This window comes from Carcharhinus amblyrhynchos, chromosome 1, assembly GCF_965287045.1.
Source record: "Carcharhinus amblyrhynchos chromosome 1, sCarAmb.v2.hapA, whole genome shotgun sequence".
Classification (NCBI taxonomy): Eukaryota; Metazoa; Chordata; class Chondrichthyes; order Carcharhiniformes; family Carcharhinidae; genus Carcharhinus; species Carcharhinus amblyrhynchos.
In genome coordinates, this window is record NC_137324.1 from 150493597 (window position 1) to 150509945 (window position 16349).

Consider the following 16349-nt stretch of genomic DNA (forward strand, 5'->3'; position numbering starts at 1 on the left):
CATTTTCCTGTCCATTTCCCCTTCCTTGCCATTGTCTGACCATCATCCTTGCTCTATTCTGTGGAGGAATTCAGCCTCACATTCCTGACTCCCAAATTTTCTGATACCTTTCAAGTGAGGTTTAACCACAAAAACAGGTTGGGCCTTTCGTGAAGCTCGTTGGACAGTTACAGACTGTACTTTGTCCACTGTCCTTTGGGTGAACACGGTAAAGGGTCACAAAAATCTCAACGATAAATCACTTTATACAAAAAAAATGGTTTGTCCTTCATATTAAACTGAAAGCCTCCCATTGCACAACTAGTTTTATTTATTCTCTTGCTGTTAACAGAGCCAAACATTCTAAATGGGAACATTCTCTTTTGAAATTTATAACAACTAGTTCATTCTACGTGGTTTGACTAGGGCAGGTTTAGTGCAGTTTTAATAGGGAAAATTATTATGCACCAGTTGTAAACAACCTGGGACATCCATCAGTGCTGAATTTATTTGTTGATGAATAACTCTACTTGTGTTGACCCTGTAGAGTCAAGGTCCCACAGTCTCCTACGAGTTGGGTTCCAATACTCAATATTTCCTTAAAATCTTCTAGTCACGAATTAATGAAAAATATTTTTCCATAAAAATGTGTAATTGTGCAACCAGTTCATGATTGTATGAGTCTATGTACTTCTTCAATCAATTCATATTTAATCCATTAGCCAAAGAAAGGTCCAGCACCAGTTTCTCATCCCTCCCATAGATGAGACAAACTTGCTCTTTGAGCTATGCTCAACTATGAATACAAGTGAAGTTGAGATTTGAAGTCTGGATCTCCTGGCTGAGAATGTAGGGTTTGTTCTTTGTTTGAGAGATAGAATTTGTCTTCACAATGCAGGTGGTAATCTGCTGGAATGGATTACCTGTCTTTATATATGAAACCTGACTTATTTTCATCCTATAAAGTACAATGATCTGCTCCATTGGATTACCTTTGGTGATTAAGGTAAAAATCTTACATTGGAATTATTTTATATATTTTCCAGTGATATGTCTTGCTTCAGATTGAGATAGTCTTGTAATAGTGATAGTTATGGCAATATCAAAGTGATTTGAATCCAGATATTGTTCACTACTGCTATCCAAAGCAGTAGAGAGACAGCACTTAAGGTTGAGGACAGTGCAAAAGTTAAAGAGAGCACACTTAATAGTAAAGGGAGTGTCAGTAATCCCAGTACTAGACAGATCAGACAAAAGCAGGGCAGAGAGCAAGGATGTCCAGATTAAATTGCATTTATTTCAATGCAGGAGGCCCAACAGATGAAATCAAGGCACGGATGGATATGTGGGACTGGGATATTATAGCTATTATTGAAACATGACTGAGGGATGCACAGGATTGGCAACTCAATGTTCCAGGTTATAGATGCTATAGGAAAGATAAAACAGGAGGTGAGAGAGGGGGGGGGGGGGAGGAGGAGGGAGAGAGAGAGAGAGAGAGAGAGAGAGAGAGAGAGAGAGAGGGAGAGAGAGAGAGAGAGAGAGAGAGAGACAAGAGGAGAGTTGCACTTTTGACTAAGGCAGCACTGAGGGGGGATATTTCTGAGGGTACACCCACTGATTCTATATGGGTAGAACTGAGAATTAAGACGGGGAAATCACTGATAGGATTATACAATAGGTACCCAAATAGTCAGCGGGAAATTGAGGACCAACTATGTAAGGAGATTACAGATAGCTCCAAGAAAAATAGGATGGTAATAGTAGGGGATTTTAACTTTCCCAATATCAACTGGGACATCCATAATATTTGGGGCTTGGATGGAAAGAAACTTGTTGAGTGTATTTCTCATTCAGTATGTGGATGGCCTGACGAGAGAGGGGGCAAAATATGACTCCTCATGGGAAATAAGGAAAGGCAGGTGGTAGCAGTTTAGTGAGGGATCACATTGGGACCAGTGACCATAATTCCATTATTTTTCAGATACCTATGGAGAATGATAGGTCTGGCCCAAAAGCCAAAATTCTAAATTAGGACAAGACATAAGAACAGAAGAAATAGGAGCAGGAGTAGGCCATCTAGCCCTTCGAGCCTGCCCCGCCATTCAATAAGATCATGGCTGATCTGTCGTGGCTCAGTTCCACTTTCCCGCCCTCTCCCCATAACCTTTAATCCCCTCTCTTATCAAAAACCCATCAACCCGCGTCTTAAAAATATTTAGCGAGGCAGCCTCCACCACTTCAACGGGCAGAGAATTCCAGAGATTCACCACCCTTTGAGTGAAGAAGTTCCTCCTCAACTCCGTTCTAAACTGCCCCCCCTTTATCTTGAGGCTGTGCCCCCTAGTCCTACTGTCTTTTTTGAGCGGGAAGAGTCTCTCCACCTCTATCCTATCCATCCCATTCATCATCTTATACATCTCAATGAGATCTCCCCTCATTCTTCTAAACTCTAACGAGTACAAGCCTAGTTTATTCAGCCTCTCCTCATAGCTCAACCCCCTCAACTCTGGCATCAGCCTAGTAAACCTCCTCTGCACTCCCTCCAAGGCCAAAATATCTTTGCGCAGGTGCGGCGCCCAAAACTGCACACAGTACTCCAGCTGCGGCCTCACCAATGCCCTATACAGCTGCAGCAAGACCTCCCTACTTTTATATTCAATCCCCCTCGCTATGAAGGCCAGCATCCCATTCGCCTTCCTGACCACCTGCTGCACCTGCAAGCTGGGTTTTTGCGACTCATGCACAAGGATCCCGAGGTCCCTCTGCACCGTCGCCTGCTGCAGCTTTTCGCCACGTAAGTAATAGTCCTTCCTACCATTCTTCCTACCAAAGTGGGCCACCTCACATTTGCCAACATTAAATTCCATTTGCCATTTCCTGGCCCATTCGCCCAGCCTATCTAGATCCTTCTGTAGACTCTCCACACCCTCCGCACAATTTGCCCTTCCCCCAATCTTGGTGTCATCAGCAAATTTCGACACTCTACACTCGGTTCCCTCCTCCAGATCATCTATATAAATGGTAAAAAGCTGAGGCCCCAGCACCGACCCCTGGGGCACTCCACTAGTCACCATCCGCCAATCCGAATAGCACCCGTTGACCCCCACTCTCTGCCCCCTATTTGACAACCAATCCTCTATCCACGCTAACACCCTACCCCCAACTCCATGTCCCTCGACCTTCTGCAATAATCTCTTGAGGTACTTTGTCAAACGCCTTCTGAAAATCCAGAAAGACCACATCCACCAGCTCTCCTCTATCCACCGCCCTAGACACATCCTCATAGAACTCCAGTAAATTTGTCAGACACGACTTCCCTTTAATGAAACCGTGCTGCGTCTGCTCTATCAAGCAGTTCCCTTCAAGATGCCTCGCAATTTCCTCCTTAATGACGGATTCTAACATTTTACCTACCACAGACGTTAAACTAACCGGCCTATAATTCCCCGCCTTTTGCCTGGCACCCTTCTTAAACAACGGCGTAACATTAGCCGTTTTCCAATCCTCCGGCACTTCCCCGGAATCCAGCGACGTCTGGAAAATAACCACCAAGGCATCCACTATCACCTCCGCCATTTCTTTCAGAACCCTCGGATGCATTCCATCCGGTCCTGGGGACTTGTCCACAATCAGCCCCTCCAGTCTGTCGAGCACCGCCTTTCTAGTAACAGTAATGTCATTAAGACCCTCCAGTCCTACCACCTTTCCATCACTAACACCCGGCAAATTATTCACGTCCTCCTCCGTGAAGACAGAAACAAAAAAGTTATTCAATACCTTAGCCATATCCCCATCCCCTACCACTAGGTCCCCTTTCTCATCCTCTAAAGGACCAACATTCACCCTAGCCAGCCTCTTCCTTTTTATATATTTATAAAAACTCTTGCTATCCTTTTTTATATTAAGCGCTACCCAGCTTCATAGTTTCTCCTACCCTTCTTTATCAACTTCTTTGTCAATCTTTATTGACATTTAAACCTCTCCCAATCCTCTTCTCGCCCACTACTCTTAGCTACTCTAAATTCCTCCACTTTTAATTTAACACTTTCCTTCACCTCCTTCGTTATTCACGGCTTATTACCTCTCCTCCTACTGTCCTTTTTGACCATCGGAATAAATTTCCGCTGAGCACCAAGAAAGATCTCCTTAAAGATCCTCCACTGCTCCTCAGCAGACCCTCCCTCCAACGCGCTCCCCCAGTCCACATTCGCCAATTCTTCTCTCATCCTACCGTACTCCCCTCTATTCAAACAAAGTACGCGCGTCCGGGAACCCACTTTCTCCTCCTCCATCTGCACCAGAAACTCCACCATACAATGATCACTCTCCCCAAGAGGATCCTTCACCACAAGGTCCCTAATTCTACCCGCCTCATTACATAGCACGAGATCCAAGATAGCTCTCTCCCTCGTCGGCTCCAACATGCACTGTTCCAGGAAACTATCCCGGCAGCATTCCAAGAACTCCTCCTCGAGCCCACCGCGTCCAACATGGGTCGACCAATCAATATGCAGATTGAAATCCCCCATAACTACGGCCGTCCCATTCCTGCGCGCCGCACTTACTTGCACGTTAACAGCCCGCCCCACCTCCAGATCATTATTCGGGGGCCTATAGACGACACCCACCAGCGTCTTCCTCCCTTTGCTGTTCCTAATCTCCACCCACAACGATTCCACCCTCTGCTCCTTGGCTCCAATATCATCCCTTGCTACCACCTTGATGCTATCCTTAATCAGCAGAGCTACGCCCCCACCCCCCCCCCCCCCTTCCCTCCTGCCTATCCTTCCTAAACACTTGATAGCCCTGTACATTCAGCTCCCAGTCCCTGTCACCTTGCAGCCACGTCTCTGTAATGGCCACCAGATCGTATCCATTTGTGTTGATCTGCGCCACCAGCTCATCCACTTTATTCCGAATGCTTCGTGCATTCAGATAAAGCGCTTTCATCCCAGCCAGACACGAGATTGTTTTGGCAGATAAGCAAAGGAGAATCCAAAGAGATTCTGCAAATACATAAAAGGACAAAAGAGTAACTAGGCAGAGAGTAAGGCCTCTTAAGGATCAACAAGGTGATCTATGTCCAGATCCACAGGAGATTGGTGAGATCCTAAATGAATATTTCTCATTATTTACTATTGAGAAAAACATGGATATTAGAGAACTTGAGGAAACAAACAGTGATGTCTTGAGGAATGTACATATTACAGAAAATGAGGTGCTGGAAGTTTTAAAGCGCATCAAGTTCGATCAATTTCTGGGACCTGATGAAGTGTATCCCAGAACCTTGTGGGAAGCTAGAAGTAAATTGCGTATCCTTGAGCAGAGATATTTGAATCATCAATAGCCACAGGTGAGGTGCCTGAAGATTGGAGGGTGGTAAATATTGTGCTGTTGCTTAAGGACGGTTGCAGGGAAAAGCCTGGGAATTACAGGCCGGTGAGCCTAACACCTGTAGTGGGTAAGTGGTTTGAAGATATTCTGCAAGACAGGATCTACAGGCATTTAGACAGGCAAGGACTGATTAGGAATAGTTAGCATGGCTTTGTGAGTGGGAAATCATGTCTCAAATTTGATTGAGTTTTTTTGAAGGCGTGACCAAGAAGATAGATGAGGGCAGTGCAGTTGATATTGTCTACATTGACTTTAGTAAGGCCTGCGATAAGGTACCGCATGGTAGGTTTTTCCATGAGGTTAAACCTTACGGGATTCAGGATGAGGTAGCCAACTGAATACAAAATTGCTTTGATGACAGAAGGTGGTTGTAGAGGGCTGTTTTTCAAACTGGAGGCCTATGACCAGCAGGGTACCTCAGGGATCAGTGCTGGGTCCACTGTTGTTTGTCATTTATACTAATGATGTGGAAGAGAATTTAGGAGGCACGGTTAGTAAGTTTGCAGATGACACCAAGATTGGTGACGTAGTGGACATTGAAGATGATCATTTAGGATTGCAACGGGATCTTGATCAATTGGACCCATCAGTTGGGCTGATGAATGGCAGATGGAGTTTAACTTGGATAAATGCAAGGTGATGTATTTTTGTAGATCAGGCAGGACTTACTCAGTTAATGGTAGGGTATTGGGGAGAATTATGAAACAAAGATCTAGGGGTACAGATTCATAGCTCCTTGAAAGTGGAAGTGGAATCACAGGTGGACAGAGTGGTGAAGGCGGCATTCAGCATGCTTGGTGTCATTGGTCAGAACATTGAATACAGGAGTTGGGGTGTCTTAAGTTGTACAAGACATTGGTAAGGTCACACTTGGAATACTGTGTACAGTTCTGGTCACCCTAATATAGAAAAGATATTAAGCTAGAAAGAGTGCAGAAAAGATTTACTACAATGCTACCAGGACTTAAATGGTTTGAGTTATAAGGAGCAGTTGGATAGACTGGGACTTTTTTCCCTGGAGTGCAAGAGGCTTAGGGGTGATCTAGAGGTCTATAAAATAATGAGGGGCATAGATCAGTTAGTCAGTCAACATATCTTCCCAAAGGTAGGGGAGGCTAAAACTAGAGAGCATTGGTTTAAACTGAGAGGGGAGAGATACAAAAAGGCACAGAGGATGGTGAGTGTCTGGAACAAGCTGCAAGAGGTTGTCATAGAGGCAAGTACAATATTGTCTTTTAAAAAGTATTTAGACAGTTACATGGGTAGGATGAGTGTCGAGGGATATGGGCCAAACAGGCAATTAGGATTAGCTTAGTGATTTCAAAGAGGGCAGCATGGACAAGTTGGGCCAAAGGGCCTGCTTCCATGTTGTAAACCTCCATGACTCTATGCACTGGTATCTCATATAGTAGATCAAAGCACACTTAAAAGGATGTTCAACCTTGCATTGAGAGTTGAATATCCAACACTGAAATGATATTGCAATATAAATATTTACATTATTAGAGTTACACATAAATGAACTTGGCAGTACCTGCTATAACGGTGTCTCCTTCTTGTAGTTAAAGCTAGGGTCTGTCCCTTCAATTTGTAATTTTAGTGCTTGCTTCAGACTCAGTTCAGTCTCTGCTAATGGATAACCTTCCAAACATTCAGTATGCCCTCTCTCCTGTCCACTTCTTGGAACTGCAACCCTGCCCAGGAAAACTGGATTCCCTTGCAAATAATTTGGATTTGTCATTATTCCATTTCTTTTCTTTTGTTCACTGTGTTGCTGAATTAAGAACTGTTGCTGAGCCCTTGAAGTTTCCTGTGGACTGTGTGGAATCAAAATTTTGCATTGTGACTCAGGGGGTACTTCTTTTAATGACACTGCATTATTCTGTACCATTTTATTTATGGTTGTTCGTTTATCTAGTTGTGTCATTTCATATTCCAAAACCTTTGGCTGAGATGAGCTGTTTTGCTTGTTTTGAGCTGATCTCTTCCCAGATGAACTAATTTTGGTGGAACCTTCACTGGGCTCAATGTGTCCAGTTTTGCTACTTTTATTCGATCTCATATTGGGTTTCATTTGTCCCCATTCACAGTCACTCGCTGTAGAACCAGCATGTTGCCCTATGGAACGTGTAGTAGATGACGGAGATACAATAGACTGCCTGCTTCGACTACGTGGCAAAGAATGCTGCTGTATCTGCTCTGTGAAGGACATGCCATGGAAACTGTCCATGGGTACAGTTTGGGCTGTTGCTGTGGATGATGTTGTACGAAGAGAGGAGTTTTTGGAACTCTTCAGTGAATTATTGGACAGTGAAGACTTTTGTCGATCAACTGTTGAATCCGGAGATTCGGAGGGTGAACTGAAAGGATGTTGAGGGCCATTAGAAAAACCACGCATGGCAGACTGCAGATCTCCTCCACCAGTGCTGCCAGAGCTATTGGATTTAATTGTCAAGGAGTGCATTTTCACAGTGACAGATTGAGGGGCTGTCTGTTCCATCGTGTGAACTGGAGACGGGCTGCATCCATTTAGACTTGATGCTCCATACTTTTCCAATAACTTTATAATCTGCGTATGGCCACCTTTTGCTGCAACTCTCATTGCAGTGCGTCCAAATTGGTCTGCATGGTTTGGATCAGCACCATGTTCCAGCAATGTCTGAACAACATCCACATGCCCTTCCTGGGCTGCAATACAAAGAGCAGTAGCACCCTGGTTACATGTGTGATCCACCAATGCTCCATGGTCAATCAGCAACTGTACAACCTTCACATGACCCTGCCATGCAGAAGATTGCAAAGCTGACCGCTTCTCATTATCAGCAGAATTGACATCAGCATGATAATTTATCAGAAGTTGGGCCATTTCCAAATGTCCCTGCCAGCAGGAGACATGAAGAGCGGTTCTCCCCTCTGCATCTGTGCTTTCCACGTTTGCTTCATTTTCTAGCAAATACTCAGCCATTGCTAGTTGATTTTCAAGTGCCAAGATGTAGAGTGTTGGCCGGCTGTCAGCATCCTTGTAATTCACATCAGCCCTATGGCTCAAGAGTAGTTCTACTATATCGCGATGACCTTCTAATGAGGCAACACGTAATGCATTCCTACCATCGTAGCCTCTCTGGTCCACATTTGATTTGTTTTCAAGCATAACCTGCACACAGTCATAATGGCCCTCCTGACCTGCAAGTATTAGTGGGATTCGACCATCATTGTCCACCTCATTAGTTCTAGCACCTTGTTCAATAAGTGCTTCACAAACTAATCGGTGACCCTCAAATGCTGACATATGCAACGGAGTCCAACCAGCATCATCTCTGTGATTCTCATCTAGTCCTCTGTCCAGCAGAGTACGCACTACCTCAACATTTCCTTGTGCTGAGGCTATGCTCAATACTGTTCTTCCTTCACTATCAATAGTATCTACAGCTGCACCCCAAAACAACAAAGTATTTACAACAGATGCATGGCCCATGGACGCGGCAGCCAGAAGAGGAGTACGACCATTGTTGTCTGTGTGATCCACATCTGCCCCTCCTTCAAGCAGCAAATCAACAACATCCACATGACCTTCATAGGCAGCTACTAACAGTGGAGTCATACCATCTTTGTCACAGTGATCAACTTCTGCTCCTCGGTCAATCAGTAAGCTAACTACTGATGCATGACCTTTACTTGCAGGGACACACAATGCAGCTACTGATAGAGCTGTTCTTCCATCCACATCTTCATGATTGATCTCTGCACCATGATCTACCAGGTGTTCTACTATCTCTCTATGCCCCATGTATGCTGCTGCGATAAGTGCAGTTCTTCCTTCATTATCTGCTTTGTTAACTTCTGCTCCATGTTGAAGCAAATTTAGAACAATGTCCTCGTGTCCTCCCCATGCTGCAGCCCTGAGAGCAGTTCGACTGTCTGCATCTGCACAATCCACCTTGGCTCCAGCATACAAAAGTGCAGATACTACCTCCGTATGCCCTCCCCAGGCTGCTGATCTTAATGCTGTCCAGCCATCTTGATCAGTGTGATTTATGTTGGCGCCATGTCCAATTAGGCAATTAATAACCTTGGTATGACCTTGCCTTGCAGCAAGTGTAAATGCTGTCTGCCCATGATTATCTTCAATTTCCAGATCAGCATCCCTAGATATCAATAGGTTAACAACATCCAAATTGCCACTGTAGGCTGCACTACCCAACAGTGTTCTTCCATTCGAGTCACTCTGATTAACAGAAGCACCATTATCTAGTAAAGTTCGTATGGAGTCCTCCCTCTCTAGTGCCTGCCGTACAATACATGATGTACGGTCATCATCACTGTTCACGTGAGCCCCTGCTTTTATTAAAAGCTGTAGTATTTCCTGTTCTTTAGGAACTATTGTTGACAAAGCTCCTTTTACAGGTGTGCTGTTCCAGATCATCCACAAAGCTAAGTGATATGGTTCCAGCTGCAAGTTAGAATTAAGCAGGTGCAGTGCAAACTCCTGGACCTCCAAAGGGGAGAGTTCTTTTGCATGACATGTGTAACTCATAGCAAGCATTCTATGGCCCTCTGCTGCATTACATAAATATTTTTGTGTGCAGTGCTTCACATCAAGCAGCCACTCTGCGAAACTGTAATGAAACAGAATTTTAGTGCTCCCCAAACCATCCACAAGAACCTTCGATAATATATCTAATTTCCGTTGAAATTCTTCAATTGTCATGGTCATGTTTTTTGTCCAGACTGCATGATACAATTCTAAAGTAGTTAATGGCCTACAAGCAGCCAAAATTACATTTAGAATAGGCTGCACTTTTGCAAACTGTTTTCGCACAAAAAGCCTCTGACAAAGCCAGAGATACAGTCCATTCAACGTTCCTGGAATATCCCTAATCTCTCGAAGCATAATAAAACTTTCCACCACTCCATCAAGGACACGTTCAAGATAAAGAAAACAGCCACTGCTTTTAATATGGAGCTGGTTTAACATTTCAGCTGTTTCTTTTGTCAGATGTTGTCTCAATGCTTCTTCCTGGTCCAAACGATACAGGATATACTGCTGTACGTCTTTTACAATGTAGGCTTTACGCAGATCATCCAAGCTAATTTTTCGGAAGCCTGAAAGAAAGAAAAAAAAGATTAAGTAAATATGCTGCGTGTAGCTATATAAGAACATAAGAAATAGGAGCAGGAGTAGGCCATCTAGCCCTTCAAGCCTGCCCCGCCATTCAATAAGATCATGGCTGATCTGTCGTGGCTCAGTTCCACATTCCCGCCCTCTCCCCATAACCCTTAATCCCCTCTCTTATCAAAAACCCATCAACCCGCGTCTTAAAAATATTTAGTGAGGTAGCCTCCACCACTTCAACAGGTAGAGAATTCCAGAGATTCACCACCCTTTGAGTGAAGAAGTTCCTCCTCAACTCCGTTCTAAACCGCCCCCCCTTTATCTTGAGGCTGTGCCCCCTAGTCCTACTGTCCTTTGAGCGGGAAGAGTCTCTCCACCTCTATCCTATCCATCCCATTCATCATCATATACGTCTCAATGAGATCTCCCCTCATTCTTCTAAACTCTAATGAGTACAAGCCTAGTTTATTCAGCCTCTCCTCATAGCTCAACCCCCTCAACTCCAGCATCAGCCTAGTAAACCTCCTCTGCACTCCCTCCAAGGCCAAAATATCCTTGCGTAAGTACGGCGTCCAAAACTGCACACAGTACTCCAGCTGCGGCCTCACCAATGCCCTATATAGCTGCAGCAAGACCTCCCTTTTATATTCAATCCCCCTCGCTATGAAGGCCAGCATCCCACGTTGAGCTATTGGCTGCCTCTTTCATAAAACTCCCTTTTGCACACCTTGATACCCAACAACTAAGTACAATCCTGACCATCTAATCCTTGGACTCTTTGACCTTGCAAATTACTGCCCCATCTGCAATCTCTCTTCCAGCTTCAAAGTTTTTGAACATCTTTCTACAGCTCCATCTCTTAACATGTCCCATCACATTTCCTATCCTTCCAAATGGCTCTGATAAATACCATAAATAACATCCTGTGATTGTGACAATGTTGCACTCTCTCTCTTTATTCTTCTTTACCTCGTTGCAGACTTTGACACAATAAAAAAAAGGAAAAGCAGAGTAAAATAGGGGATGGAAAATGAATCAATGGAAGAAATTAAAATAAATGGGGTGAACATGGAGAGTTCACAGTCTGAATTTGTTAAACTCAATGTTTAGTACAGAAGGCTGTAACATGCCTAATTAGGAGGTGAGGTGCTGTTCTTCCAGTTTGCATTGGGTTTCACTGGAACATTGCAGCAGGCCAAGGACAAACATGTGGATATGAAAGCAGAATGATGTGTTGAAATGGTAAGCAGTAGGAACATCTAGGTCCAGCCTGTGGACGGACCAAAGATGCTTTGCAAAACAGTCATTCTGTGTTAAATTTCTCCAATGTAGAATAAATGGCATTGGGAACAGTGACTGCAATTGAAGGAACTGCACGTGAAGTACTGCTTCACTTGAAAAGTTTGTTTAGGCCCTTGGATGATGAGCAGGTAGGAGGTTAAAGTAGCATGGGTGAAGTGTTGGATATGATGGAGGAGTGGACCAGGGTATCCCGAAGGAACTTGAAGAATGCTGACAGGAAGTGAGGGGAAGATGTTTGGTGGTAGCATCATGCTGAGTTGGGGGGAATGGCAGAGGGTGATCCTTTTAATGCAGAGGCTGGTGGGGTGAAAAGTAAAGTCAAGGATGTCCTTATCCTGGTTCTGGGATGGAGGGGAAGGGGTGAGACCAGAGGCACGGTGGATGGATCAAGCACTTCGAGTGCCCTGTCAATCGCAGTGGGTAGGAAACCACGATTAAGGAAGGAGGACTATATGTCAGCAGCACTATTTTGGAAAGTGGCATCATCGGAACAGATGCAATGGAGGCAAAGGAACTGAGAGAATGGGAGGGGGTCCTTGCAGGATGTGAAAAGTTGTAATCGAGGTAGCCATGAGCTCGTAATGCATTCTAGTGGATAGTCCAGCTCCAGAAACAGAGGCAGAGTTCATGGAAAAGAGAAGTGTTGGAAATGGACCATGTGAAGATGATACAGAGGTGGAAATTGGAAACAAATTTGATATTTTCACATTCATATGAGAACACGTAGCCACACCGAAACAAGTCATTGATGCACCCATAAGAGTTGTGGGAGGAGCTGGGATATGACTGGGACAAGGAATATTCCACATATCCCCATAAAGAGGCAGGTAAAACTAAGACCCATACAGATACCCTTGATATCATCTTTTGTTTGAAGGAAGTGAGACACGTCAAAGAAATTGTTCAGTGAGAAGACCAGTTTAGCCAGATGGAGAGTAGTGGTGGATGGGGATTGTTCCAGCCTCTGTTCGAGGAAGAAGCTGAGAGACCTTAGACCATCTGGTGGGGAATGGAGATATAGAGATTGGACATCCATGGTGAAGACAAGAAAACACGCTTCCTTTTGCTTGAATTGAGAAACTACGGGTTATCAAGCAGCACGACACAAGTAACCTTCTGGCTGAGCTGCTAACATACATCAAGAATATGGGCAATTCCAACAGGCAAGGCATGCCATTGGGAACAGAATGTCATATAATCAGCCATGAGATGTCTATACTGTGTGGCATCAAGTAATTCTTTCCCTTCCTCAAACTCAGGGAAGCAACTCAGCCATATACAAAAGAAAAAAAATGATCCCAGGTCCAATTCCCGAATTGTGTTCAGGTAGTCCATCAACTTGAAGATAGACAGGTACATTATGCATAACCTCAATGCCCACATTTAGGGCGGGGAAAATTAACTATCACCCGAAATGCTTTTCCCTGTCTGGTAAGCCCCTTTGAAAACGTGTAAATGTGTGGGTGAAGACAATGCTAGGCTTCTCTGTGAAGCAATCTTCCTGCTCACTAATGATTGTATAACCTGCAACATTTACTAGATAGCCTCACAAATGAATAAAAGCCACACAGCCAAAATAGCGTTTGATACCAGTTGCTTGTAGTTCTATACACAGCAAGACGCCAAAGGAGAGCATGAGGAGAATGAAAATGCATATCCCTTCTATATTCTATTAATGGATCACTTCCGATTCCAATGGAGCTCCACAATAAGGCAATCACTAGTGATCCTAAGATATAAAGTAACTTCATTCTCAAGTGTACTGACTTTATTATACAAATATACCCATCTTTAAAATCTCAGATTGGATGTGCCTATATTTGAACAATTTTGAAATACTGCATTTTGACTTTTCCAAAAGGAAATAGTTTAAAATGTTTCTACCCCAATGTTTGGCTCCCTAGACCGTTTCAACTTTAGAACTAATAATAGCCGATTTGATTTTTCTGCTGCTGCAAATCATTACAAGACTCTATTTAAAACTTTTATTTCAAGTTTTTTGGTTGTGAAGCTCCCCTGATTTTTTTTAAACAATGTAGTTTGACTTTATGGCAAATCAGGACTAAAACATGACAGCTTAAAAGGTTTCTCTCGAAATAGGATTTGAAGTTTTGTCCAAATCAGCATGAACATTGACTCAAGAATAGGAGGTTCTTCTATGTATGGCATAAGTCTCTTAAAATCATGCACCAGCAGCAAAAAGCTCCTCACACCACTACTTGATTCACCATTCTAGATTTACAAGACATAAAAACTTAAACGTGATATGCATCACATTTTCATAACTTCTGTGATATATTTAATTTCTTTTTAAAAGAAAAATATCTGGCCGACAGTGTTTTGAAAGAAAATACTTCCTTACCATTTAAATGTCAGCTTTAGAGCATACTGTTCACTGGTCAGTGCATCACTTTAGCCATTTACAGTACCAATCAACAATTAAGTGCACACAGACTGCTCCAATAAGTCACTGATTACCATCTAAAAGCAAGACACCAAAAGCGGCTGTACAACAAAAAGAGAGATGTATTGTGAAAAACTCAAAAGCAATTATATCCTGAAGGGTTTGTCACAGTAAATGTGCTTATCCATGGATGTTACATTCTTAAGTAATCAGTACCAATAAACCATCTAGTGTAACACACTAACGCTGTCATGTAACGGGCTAAAGCGGGACAATACTGCAAAGGATTAGAGCTATTGACAGTGCTGCAATGGTAATACAAATAAAGCAATGCTGGGCACGTTTTTTGCACAAGAGCTGACTAGCTCAGAAAGCAAGCATAGGATTTTCTTTTATATTTTGTGTACTGAGTTATAAAAAAAACTTTGCAAATTTGGCAACAATGTGCATATTTGAATTAGATGTGACAGTAAGAACAATTATCTGATTCTGTACTTCTCTGGAAAGAATTTTGCATCAAACTTTAATCAATCAAGGGATGAAGCCTATGTGTGGAAATGGAAGTCTTTTAAACTAGTCAAACACATTCAAAATGAGTAAGCAGAAGGAAGAGCTACTAAGTCTCTAGTGGTTTCACACAACAACTTCCAACTCTCAACAGGAACATATTTAATAATCAATACACAGTGAAACCTATCTATAATGACTACCCTTGGGACTAGCGTCACTGTGTCTTTTTGGACAGATGGTTTCAATGGGAAGGTTCAAGTCTGAATGGCTTATTTATACTGTCAGGGTGGATGGAAACTGCTCATTAGGCACTTCTCATGTTGCATTCCTTTTTTCTTTTGCTGTCTTTGAAGATTCTTCCTACCTCATACTTCACCTTCCGCCGAAAGATACTAAAAATGTGTGGTTTATGAGATAAATAATTGATTACAAAATCAAAACTTTTTTTGGTTAAAAGTACTGGCTTATGCTGAGGTATAATTCCAAGAGTTTTAAGTACATAACACTTTTAACCATATGCCACCTAGATGCATGAGTCAAACACAAAAGCAGGGGAATCATGACAGAGACCAAATATGCACTTACCAATTACAGTTATTAAGCGCAAAAACGTGATTTACTGTTCGTCTACATAAATGGTGAGAATGTGGAAATTAGGGCTACATGAAATAGCTGAAGTAGATAACAATGGTGTATTTAAGGGGAGGTTTATTGCATACATAAAGGAGAAGTGAATGGAAGCATAAATGAATACAGATCAGTTGGGCCAAATGGCCCAATTCCATACAACTATCTAGCTTGGGAGTGCCATGGACGTTGTTGAACAGTTGTCAATGGAATCCTACTATGAATGCATGGCTGAGCTTCAAACCTCACGACTGTATTCCGTTTTGTGAAGGTTGTTTACACACTACAAAGCTCTTTTTGGTTGACTTTTATGAATTGAGATAATTGTCCATTTTTAAAGTGTTTTTTGATTGCTTTATGACTAAGCCTTTTTTGTGGGCAGCTTTAATGGATGTTTATTAATTTTCATGATTTCATGAGCATTTCAAAGTCAACCCAATGTTATTGTATAGCTCATGAATCCTGTCCATAGTGGATCCTGAGTGAGTGAACATAGAGGATGCATGAATAGTTTGGAAATGGAATAAGGGTGGGTGGGTGAGGGCTCGGACGCTTATTAATATTCATTATCCCTTGTTTCTTTAAATCTTCTACCATTGTCTCAATAAAAAAAAAAAATCAATTCTTGAACCTAGGTGATGTTGCAAACTATCACATCTCTCTCCAAAGTACTTGGGTATATTTTTGTACGCCCCAATCCAAACTGATCTTTGCTGGGATTTTAAAAATTTATTTGTCCATGGGATTGGGTGTCCACTGCTAGGCCAACATTTATTGTCCACACCCTTAATTGCCCTCGAGGTGGTGGTGATTAGATGCTGCTATGTGGTGCAACTAAACAAACAGTACTGTGAGGGAGTGAGTTCTGGGATTTTGACTGAGTGAGTGAAAAAATGGCAATATAATCCCAAGTCAGCAGGTATTTGGCATGTGCGGTAACTTTGTCAGTGATTGTGTTTCCAGGCATCTGCTGCCCTTGTGCTTCTAGGGGTAGAGATTGCATTTGGAAGGTGCTGT

General features: G+C 42.9%; 1 protein-coding gene across 4 annotated transcripts in view; it reads right to left on the reverse strand.

Annotated features, from left to right (window-relative positions):
* Positions 1-6910: 6910 nt before the first annotated feature.
* The window catches only part of ankrd50 (ankyrin repeat domain 50), a 118024-nt gene continuing 108585 nt past the window's right edge, over positions 6911-16349 (reverse strand). For all 4 annotated transcript variants that reach the window (XM_080193689.1, XM_080193698.1, XM_080193709.1 and 1 more), the window contains one exon: positions 6911-10479. In XM_080193689.1, the coding sequence (XP_080049815.1) occupies positions 6914-10479 (3566 nt within the window). In that variant the 3' untranslated portion in view covers positions 6911-6913. The remainder of the gene's footprint in view (positions 10480-16349) is intronic.